The sequence below is a fragment of the Belonocnema kinseyi genome, chromosome 5 (assembly GCF_010883055.1).
Source record: "Belonocnema kinseyi isolate 2016_QV_RU_SX_M_011 chromosome 5, B_treatae_v1, whole genome shotgun sequence".
NCBI lineage: Eukaryota > Metazoa > Arthropoda > Insecta > Hymenoptera > Cynipidae > Belonocnema > Belonocnema kinseyi.
This window is the reverse complement of record NC_046661.1, coordinates 117117505-117128388: the sequence shown is the minus strand read 5'-3', so window position 1 is coordinate 117128388 and position 10884 is coordinate 117117505. Positions and strand designations below refer to the sequence as shown.

General features: G+C 27.5%; 1 protein-coding gene across 1 annotated transcript; it reads right to left on the bottom strand.

The window, feature by feature from the left end:
* Positions 1-3540: 3540 nt before the first annotated feature.
* On the bottom strand, positions 3541-7622 carry LOC117173378 (mediator of RNA polymerase II transcription subunit 7). The gene is made up of 4 exons (XM_033361903.1): positions 7451-7622; positions 4882-5296; positions 4486-4638; positions 3541-4109 (listed from the first exon to the last, which is right to left on the bottom strand). The coding sequence occupies exons 2-4, from the start codon at positions 5209-5211 to the stop codon at positions 3909-3911; spliced, it is 684 nt and encodes a 227-aa protein (XP_033217794.1). The 5' UTR covers positions 5212-5296; positions 7451-7622; the 3' UTR covers positions 3541-3908.
* Positions 7623-10884: the final 3262 nt, after the last annotated feature.

The following is a 10884-nucleotide window of genomic DNA, read 5'->3' as shown; positions in this document are numbered from 1 at the left end:
TAAGAGACCGCTCTCTTTCGAATTTGCTACGGGACTGTTAAGTAAAAGACAAGATAATGTAGGGGTCGACTTAAGACTGGGTCGTATCCGAGAGTCGTTAAATAACTTCACAATTTCTAAAAATTAAGCCCGAGATGTCCACTTTTTTCTCAAATTGGTATCATATGTTACCTTTTGTTGATTAATTACATAATGTTGAGATATTTTTTCTAATGTTTAACAAATTTGTATTTATTTAAACAATTTTTATTTTCCGAAGCAGTTTTTTCGATAAGTTTTGAAAAATAATAAAAAATGGCATATATACAATTATTTTTGTGACTGAAGTGTATAGAATGAATACATTAACCATTTTTAATTGTTTAAACAATTATTTTTTCAACAATATTTTAAAATCGCATTTTTTAATGAAATATATTTAATGATTTCGAGTAGTAAATTCTATTAAGAACGTCAAGTCATTCAAATAAATGATACACTAAAACCATCCATACTTAATATATTAATATATTCTTTCTATATACTACTCAGTCAGAAAAATAATTGTGTATGTTTCATTTTATATTGATTTTCAAAAGTTTTCGAAAGAAAACTGTTCAAGCATATAAAAATTGTCTAAGCCAATAACAAACTTGTTAAATATTAGAAGAAATGTATAAAAATTATGTAATTATTCAACAAAAAGTGGCATAGGATACCAACTTGAGAAAAAAGTTGAAATTTCTTACTCAATCTTGAGATATTTTGAAAATAAAAAATAATTATTTGTCTAAATAATCACATGTTTTTTTTAATTTACTACTCCAAACTATACTAACTATTAAATTTCCTTCCCTCTGCTTGTCGCTCTGTATAATATTATTTTTAATTGAAAGCTTTCAAAATTATAAATATTTAGATTTAATTTTGAAAAATTTTATTACAAAAGATTAGAAATTTTATCATTTCTAATTTAAAACTTATAGAATGAAACAATTTTATTTTATATATAAGAATCTCGAATTTCAATGATTTAAGATAATAAGAAAATTTGGAAAATAGGACAAGTTGAAAATATCAAAAAAGGAAAGATTTTACAAATACAATTTTGAAAATTCAATAATTTAAAATTCAAAGGAATTAAAATTGTATTATTTGTAATTAAGAGCCGTTCTAAATTGAAAAATTTTAGATTACAATTTTTTTTAGAAAGGGGTTCAAATTGTATGATTTCTAAATTAAAGCGTTTCAAATTGAAGAACCTTATTTTGAATTGTAGAATCTGTAATCTGAATAATTTAAGATAAAAATTTCAAAAATAGAACACGTTAAAAACTTAAAAATGAAATATTTTCAGATTATAATGTTGAAAATTTGCAACAACCTTCTTCTGCAGATTATCCTTTTAGTTATAAATTTTATTATTTATTTGAAAATGTAATAATTATCTTAAAAATACATCCATTTTCGATGCAAATTGTTTACAATTCTTATTTTGGTGTTAGAAAGTGAACTGAAATCTTCTTTGGATGAAAATTTAATTATTTTGTTTAAGGGATTTTTTTTGTTTTATTCACCTGTCTTAGGAGAAATTTGATCTTGCTTAAATAAAAATGTAACTTTTCGGTTGAAAATTCAACTTTTTTTTTTAAAAGATTGTCTTTTTGATTTAAAAATTCACCTGCTTTAGCAGAAATGACACTTTTCTTGGATAAAAATGCAACTGTGGTTGAAAATTCAACAATTTTGTTAAGTCATAATTTTTGGTTGAAAATTCGACTGTTTTAATATAATATTTGAGCGTTGAACAAAAAACTGAAATATTTTATGGATGAAAATTTAACTATTTTTTTTATTTTTATGAAAAATCCATCGGCTTTTGACAAAAATTTAATCTTTTTGGATAAATGTCTAACTATTCGTTGGAGAGCTCAACTGTTTAGTTAAAAATTCATCTATTTTGGTTGAACAAATTCGTCTTTTTCGATTGAAAGTTCAATTTTTTCGTAAAAAATTATTTTTTCTTGTAAACAAAAATTTTATGTTCGGCCTTGCAGAGCCACCTGGAATCTTTTTTGGATGAAAACTCATTTTGTTTCGTAATTAAAAATTCGTATGGTTTAAGAGAAATTTCATCTTTTTATAAAATAAGAATGCAACTATTTGGTAGGGAATTTAACAATTTTGTTAAAAAGTCATCCTTTTGGTTTAAAAATTCGTGATTTTGGATTTAAAATTCAATAATTCTTCTTTGCTTGATGCGCAAGCCAAGAATGATATTTAACCAAAAAGTTAAATATTCGTTTAAAAAAAAATGAAATTTCTTCTATCACTTTATTAAGGAAATGTAACTTTGCCGTGTTTTTAAGACTGATATCTTTTAGTTGAAAAAAAAATGGTAGTTTGAAAATTCATTTTTTTGTTTCGAAAGTTCGTCTTTTGACTTGAAGGTGGAACAATGTAGATGAACTTTTTTTCTTGATTGAAAAATCTTCATTTGTTGAAAATTCATTTTTTGGTTTTAAACTCCTCTTCTTTGTATGAGTTTCAACTTTTTTTATTGAAATATAAACTATGACACGTTTTTGTTAGAAATGTATTTTTGTAGGTTGAATATTCAACTATTATGTTAAAAATTCAATTACTTTGTTGACAATTCCAGTATTTTGTTAAAAAGTCATCTTTTATAGTAGAAAAGACAATTTTTTGTTTGGATTGATTTAATAAATTTGAAAATTTTAAATTTGTATAGGAAATACTGTTTTATTCCGTTTATAAAATATTCTATGTTAAAAGTATCGCAAGCTTAAAATGCTGGAATTTTAATATTAATGATTTGAAATGAAAAATTAGTCAAGGAAAAAGCAAAGAATTTGGAAAAAGTTCTCGGTTTCGCATTTTTCCGTAAGTGGGGTTTACGAGAGATGCAGTGAAGGGATTAAAATATCGACTGTACTTCAACTTGTCATTTTAGTATTTTTATTTCATTGTCTCTAAATTGGCAATACGCTTTAAAAATATCCCAATATTGGTAATCTACTTGATTAATAATTATCTAGAACTCTTTAAATTGGTGTCCTATTGAAAAATTTAATTGAAATAATTGTTGACTCTTGTTGAAATCTACTAAAAATCATTATTAAAGCTTACAGGTCTCCTAAAAAATTGCATACTTTTTTTTTTACTGAGTTATGATCTAATCGAAAAATTTTATTAGGATGGTTTCGAATTATATATCTATCAAAAATTGTAGTTTTAAATTTTCATCAAATTTAAAAAAGCCACTAGGATAATTTGCAACTCTTTTTTTCATCTATTGGAAACTTGGACAAAAATTTCTGAAATTCTGGAAAAAATGTTGTTTCAAATTTTGAAATGCTCCAAATAATTTTGTTTTAAATTGTTAGCAACAACCTTATTTATAATATAAATAAAAAATGATCAATTTAGATTACATGGAGAAAATAAGTTTATTTCTTAAGAATAACCAATAGTAAAATAAAAAAGTAATATAAGATTATGAAATTTCAAGAAAACGAGAAATATTACTAATAAATATAGATATATAATTATTTATTTACACTCTAGATATCCTCAACGAAGAGCGTCATTTGCTACTTGGTTTTATTTTAAAAGTCTACTTGATAACAGATGTTTCAAAATAAGGACATTTTTAAATTCCTCATTTAAGTGAGAACTGTGTACTATATTGAAAAATAAACTTTCTCCATGGATACAGTGCAGATCGCTGTTGACATTTATCCATATTTTGAACCAGAAGAATTATACGAATTTGCTACGAGGTTAGTGAATCTAGTGCAACTGAAACTTTCCATTGAGGATTTCTAATACTTTCGAGGTGAATATTTGTACCGCGTGATCAGTGGAACATTGTAAATGTTTTTTGCAATTATAACTGAAAACAAAGTTTAATATGAACTATTAGATAAGAGCATTTCGTCAATCACGTTGCACATAATTCGATCTTCGGGATTGCATGGATCAAATCCTTGTTGATCAGATCCTGTTGTGTCCATAGCTTCCATTACGTCCGTGCTGATTCCAATTTTTGAATCTAATTCTGATGTGTCGGGAAGCATTTGCAAGGCATGATTCAATATCTCTTGAACCTAAAATATAAATTAATTAAATTTCCGAACAATTTAAGAATATGTAATCCTAAAAACATAAATTGAACTTGAACGGGATTTATTAGCAAGGAGAGCTCGCCAGATGTACGTCGCCGAGTCGACTGGGGCTTCGCAGGTTGAAGGTAAATGAAAATCCATTAGCTGAGAATTTTTTCTTTAGGTCCAATGGCCCTGAGTTTCCAAGATATCGAGGTTTGAGTATTCACTTTCACTCTGTAAAGCCCCAGTTAGAATCAGCGACGCACATCTCACGACCTCTCCTTATAAGATGAGAGTTAATTAAATCAAAATTAGCATAACCATTTCAGATAATTGACATGAAATATAATAAAGATTGTCTTTGATGGTGACTTACTTTTTCCAGATGCTTTTCAAATCTTTCTCTAGTTTCGACCCTCTGTCTTTTCTGTACTTCCATCATGACTCTTAATGTCTCACGAGCTTGATGAGGTCTAAATTCGTTTAATAAATGATGAATGTGTATGAAGAGTAAACTTAAATCTTCGACCTGAAACAAGCAAATTTACTGTAATGTCTATTTTATTTCCCTTTTAAAGGAAGATTAAAATGCCGCAGCTTGAGAAAATTTAAATTTGTAATTTGAATTAAAAAATTGAGAAAATAAAAGAAAAACATTCGTTAAACCAGTAATTAAAAAGTACATATTAATAAAATATAAAAGGAAATTCCAAACGATTTAAAAAATGCAGCAATACTGCGTAAAATTGTATTTATTTGAGAAAAATATTACCTTCTCAGCTCTTCTAGGACTATCGGGGCTTCGTACCAGGAGATCTATCAAGTCTAGGAAGTTGACAAGCAACGAATGATTAAGTTTCTTCAATTCCCTTCGTCTGTCAAAGTTATGGGGGTACAGTCGTTTAATTCCCTGAGCTTCTAGCGGTCTGATTATGGTATCATCCGTATTAAAAGTGTTACCAAACATCATGTAAGTATCATTAATCGGTGGTGGAGGGCGGGGAGCTCTTCCTCGACGAACATTTTCGTCGGTATACAAACTTACGTATTGATTTGGTGGTAAGGGTAAAGAACTAACTTGAATAGCTTCTGGTGTTGCCATTTTACAATTTTAGGATTTAATTCTCCGAAACTCCAATTATAAACTGTCAGGACATAATAAGGAATTCAACTCTGCAACGGAGAGCCTGTAAACAATGTATTATATTTTGATGAAAAGCTGTTTAGTTTTGGCATTATCAAAATCGGTTTAAAAACCATTTTTACGACTTTCATGAACAGATCAATTTGTAAGTAATCAATAGATACAAAAAAATATATAAAAAAGTCTCATTTGAATATTTCATATTTGCTGACTTTACGGGAATCGCTTGTACCTTTCAGCTGGACGCGTACAGTACTTTAGCTATTCGTACGGGCGACCGTACGCACATCCTCAGCCATAGAAATTTAGTAGGAAAAAATGCAGTAGCCAGTTCGCCTATCAAACCCTATTAGTCAAGCATAGATCTATTTTTGCAAATTTCATCAATAGCCTGAATTACCAGTGGAAACTTAATGTAAGCTTATAAATTAGGTCTTTTTTTCTTACTTTAATTTTTTTTACACAATTTCGATTTTTTTTATAAAGTGTTCGTAAGTTTTAACCCAGCTTCCCTTCTATACCTCACGTAATATTTGCTGACTAAATTTTTTTCATGCCTTTATTTAAGGGTCATCCAAAAATAAAGTAAGCCGATTTGGGTGAAGGAGAGGCTTTTGGTAAAATCTTACGGTTTCTTATGAATAAACAAAGTAATTCAATTTTCAAACGAGCACTGTAATTTTCAACCGAAAAGATCAATTATCAATTTAAAAAATGTAATAGTTGATATTTTGAACAACAAAGATCTACTAAAACAGAGGCATTTTAGACAAAACTGTTTAATTTTCAGCCACAAAAAATACATTTCTGTCAAGAAAGAAAAAAACTTGAACCCAATTGCTTGGTACTCAAGATTAAATTTATTTTTAATGAAAAAGTTTCAACCAAAAGAGGTATTTTTAAATAAAAATGACGATTTTACAAAAAGAGTTGAAATTTGAACGAAAGAAGATTTTTGAGTGACTAAAGAAAAAACATTATTACAGAATGTTGAATTTCAAATAAAAAATACGAGATTTGTACAAACTAGTACAATTTTCTACCAAAAAGATAGGAAATTTTCTACCAAATACTTACATTCTTAGGTAAAAAAATGCATTTTTAATCTAAGAGACGAATTTTCAACAAAAGACATGAATTTTCTAATGAAAACAATGCATTTTAACCAAAAATGAAGTAGTTAAATTTACATTTTAAATAATTAATTCAAAAACAAAACGAATTTTGAACCAAAGAAATAAATTTTTAACAAAAGCAGTTCAACTGTACGCCAAACAGTTGAAGTTTCAATTAAACTGTTGAAATTTCGAGCCCTAAATACGAATTTTCTACAAAAAAAGTTAAATATTAAAAAAAATTCATTTTCAATCTAAACAGATTAAGTTTTAACCAGAAATATTTCACTTATAACCAAAAAAGATGCAATTTCTACAAAAAGAAATGAATATTCAACAAAACACTTAAAATTTTAATCGAACAACATTTTTTGCCGAGAAAAAAAATAAACATCAATCAAATTGTTGAATTTGAAGCCAAAAAATAATTTTTGGACGAAGCAATTGAATTTTCACTTTTTTTGGTCACTTTGACTTACATCTCCATCTAAAAAAATTTACGTAATTTAGACACGGCCCCTAAGTTTATGCAAGCAATGCTGATTAATTGGAAATTAATTGACGGTTTAATTTTTAAAATCTAGAGTCATGGAATTTTCAACATTATTATCTCAATACAATAAACAAGAGAATCACTAAGTGAAAAAAATTTTAATTTAGATTGTAAATTAAAGTACCAGTATTTTAAAAAATTCGAACGGGAAAGGATTGTGTGCATGCAATGTGCGATAAATAATACTCAATTGGACTCAAGTTCTAATAAAAAACTCAATTGCCCTCTTTGCTTAAGGAATATTAAAACAAAAATATTATTATAGGTACAATATACTTAACATGGCTATATTTTAGAAATCTAGACTGAACATTCGGCAATTACTTTAGGCAAAGATTATTAAAATTATGGAATTTATCGCTATATTTAGACACACTTTTATTTACAAAAAGCAGGTGGGCTTGTATCAAAATAATATTTAATTCTACTATTTATTCAGTAGATTATAACCAGACGACTGAATTGTGAGGTTAGGTAGTGAGTCCGACAGCCTTAAATATAAATGATACGATTCAAATAGGTAATTTACCTTTGAGATTTCTTCAGTTTTATTAAGAGGAAACTCAGAAAAAACACTAACGAAACTATTTCTCCTATTTCTATTCGTAATCAATTGACAAACAGATATACAACGTATATTTGGTTTCGTGTTGTTTTGGATATTCAGCAATATTCAGTCGAAGTTTATACCATGTTTGGTCATGATCCAACAAATCATGATCTAAGAATACACGGTCTAGCCACACGCAACTAAAAAAAAGTTAACCAATAAGGAGCAACTCCACCACTTTTAACCATATTGGAGAAGTGAGCGCGCGAAAGTGAAGTATATTTGAAAGGAAGTAAATGCAATAAGCGAAGATTATAAGTAAAAGATAAATAAATTATATAGTTTATAAATAAATTAAATTAGTTTGAAAATAATGAAATTTTTTAGATGCGTAATCTAAAGTATAAACAAATATAAAACATCTAACTTGTCATATAGAATAAATACTTAGAAATATGGATAACATAACCTCTCAATGCACCGGAGGAATTGTACCCTTTAACGCGAATGAAATGAAGTATCACCCACCTAAGGAGAAAAAAGAATATTGATTTCGCGCTGAAAGCAGAAATGAATAAATGCAAAATATCGATATCATATCCTGTATTATGAGAATATCCGTTTCTATATTTCGAATATACATAAGCACTAAGTGAGAACAAATGAACCCTCCCAGGGTACACAAAGTCACATGTTCAGATCTTATATTCATATGAAATAATGATTTTCTAATATATGATAATAAAATGATATACATATAAATACAAGACAATAATAACATACAGGTTTTTATTAATAAAATAAAATGATATTTGTTTACAAAGATGTACATAAATGAATAAACATATAGTGAGATCGCGGGAACGAATGTGTGATACGTAATTTTATATTGTAATTTCATGCAGGATATTTGAAATTTTGTGGAAGATTTTTGTATGCTATTTCAGATTAAGGCAATAGTATTAGTATTGAAATTTTTCCAGATGAAATCAATTCAGCAAGAAGACTTTAAGATAGGAAGTGAAGAATTGAGAGAAAGTTCAGAATCTGCATTTAAACTGTCCCATTTGAAAACTCATCTTTTGTAGGGCAGATTTTAATCGACAAAATAAATTTCCGGTCATTTCCCGGTTTTTTTTCCGGTTCGCAAACATTTTTCACGGTCAATGCAATTTGAGAAATGGAACACTAAAGCTAAACAATTTTCCACTTGAGGTAATAAGAACTGAGCTGAAAATAAAAGCATTCAAAGTAGAACTGTCAAATTTTGAACTTTTAAAATTCAAATTTAAAAGTTTTTAATTAAAAAATGTATCCAAATGCTCAATAATTTACGCGTATAAAATTGAAGGTACTAACATTTTTCTATATTAAAAGAAGTACACCCACATTATCATTTTTAATGCTCTACATTAAAAAATCATTCACTGAACTTTAAAATTGTCAAATTATATATTTTCAGGAATTTTAAGCTAGAAATATAAAATATTGAAGAATTGAAAAAAATTAACTGAACACTTCTTAAATTAGAAATTTAGTTATTTTCTTTTTAAATACTTTAAACAATCTTCGAAAGCTTCAAAATTTTATTTCAAAATCTTGAGAAATCTAGAAGTTGTTTTAAATTTTTAATTATTTTGGAAACTTTTTCAGAACTTCTAAATATCTGTCAAAATGAAATAAATTTTTTTTACAATTTTCCGAAAGTGCAGAAAATTCTATAAAACTTATTTACAATTTGGATGTATAAGTAACAATTGAATTTATTTTTCAAAAATATGGAAATTAACTTAATAGGTTATGTTTATAATGACAGCTACCTTGTACACTTAAATACCTTGTACACGAAAATATTGATCCGCTCCGGATGGGCACGTTAGATTCACTTTAAAATTTGTATTTTCAAATGTAAAACCACTACAATTTTCACAAAGTTAATCTTAACACGACGCGCTTTCGCAAACGGATAGCGTCAGCAGTGTCCGCTTCTTGCACCTTATTTAAATATCGAGAACTTTCACAGGTATTGACATTCATTTATAATGTAGCCATAATTCATGATTTCAAATCTTTTGAGTGAAGACCGAGACGCTAACGGTTGCTATGGTAACCAAGATGGCAAAACGTCGTGGAGTGCGAATGGGGACGAAATTGGGGGAGCTGATGGCTAGACCGTGTATTCTAAGTCCATGCAACAAACCATGATCCCGCTAATTCGAAGCTTAAGGGCATGTGACACAGCTAAATACCTATATTACCGACCTCACTTTATCAGTTCACTGAATCTTTTTTTGAACCTAAGAACTTTTTTTGTAAATAAAATATCGAGCTGAAACTTTGGAAAATGTATTAGAGTACAATAAAGTACGTTTAGGTACTGCATTTTGGTAGGAACTTCACTGAAAATTATTTAATCTTTTTCCTGAACCTCGATATTTTTTGAACGTTCGAACTTTTTTTATACATAAAATATCGTTCTCAAACTTTGAGAAATGCAAGAGCCGAAAAAAACTGCGTTTAAGTACAAAATTGAATAATAAAAGATGTAAAAAAATATATTTCAACCAAAGATATTATAAACGTAGATGCGGTACGGGGCGTCGGAGTGGGGAATTATATATATAGGACATCACATTTTCTGCCCTATCGAGGTGCTGCCCTCATCGTACTACGAAGTCGAATTCTTGTTTTCTCATTCTTCGTAAAATATGACGGTAAAGCAGTAGAAAATTTTTTTGAGGTTAGAAAAGTTTGACATGTATGTATCGCTGAATTTTTTCAGATCTGAAGCTTGATCCAGGTTTTCAGTAGTCTTTTTTTTAATTATAAAAAAAAATGTTCTCGAAAAATCATATTTTTAATTTTTAAAAAAGTATTATAAAAAGACATTTCGAGATAACCAAGTGTGGAAAACATTGTTCTTTGACAAATTATTTTTTTAAATTGAAATAATCAAATATTTATACCAAAGAAGCAACTTTTTAAATGTTTGAAGTGTTTAAACATTAATGTTTAAATTTAAAATAACAATAATTAAAACAAAATATATTTCTGGATAAGATATTTTGGTTGAAAATGTATATAGTATTTTTTAAATCACGAAAGTTCTTCCGAAAAATCGAAATGTTAATTAAAAAACACGTGTTTTTGTATATGAATTTGTCTGTAACATTTTTTTTATAATTTTAATTTTAAATTCAAACAATTTTTAACACTCTAAATATTAAACAAAAATTTATTTGATAACAATATTTTATTGTCGTATTTTTAATAAATAATTAATACTGATTAAGAAACAATTTTATTTGGGCAGTTTTATTATTTGGGAATTTTCAAATTCGTTAATATTATAAACTGTTCAGGAATTTTATTAGTTTTGGAATTGTATTTTTCGGGACAGAGTGTTTTACCGA

Coding starts and splice junctions, on each gene's coding strand:
- LOC117173378 (XM_033361903.1), bottom strand. CDS start 5,211: ATGGCAACACCAGAAGCTATTCAAGTTAGTTCTTTACCCTTACCACCA. Junction 4,639..4,881: donor GTCCTAGAAGAGCTGAGAAG/GTAATATTTTTC, acceptor TGCTTGTTTCAG/GTCGAAGATTTAAGTTTACT. Junction 4,110..4,485: donor TTGAAAAGCATCTGGAAAAA/GTAAGTCACCAT, acceptor TTTATATTTTAG/GTTCAAGAGATATTGAATCA.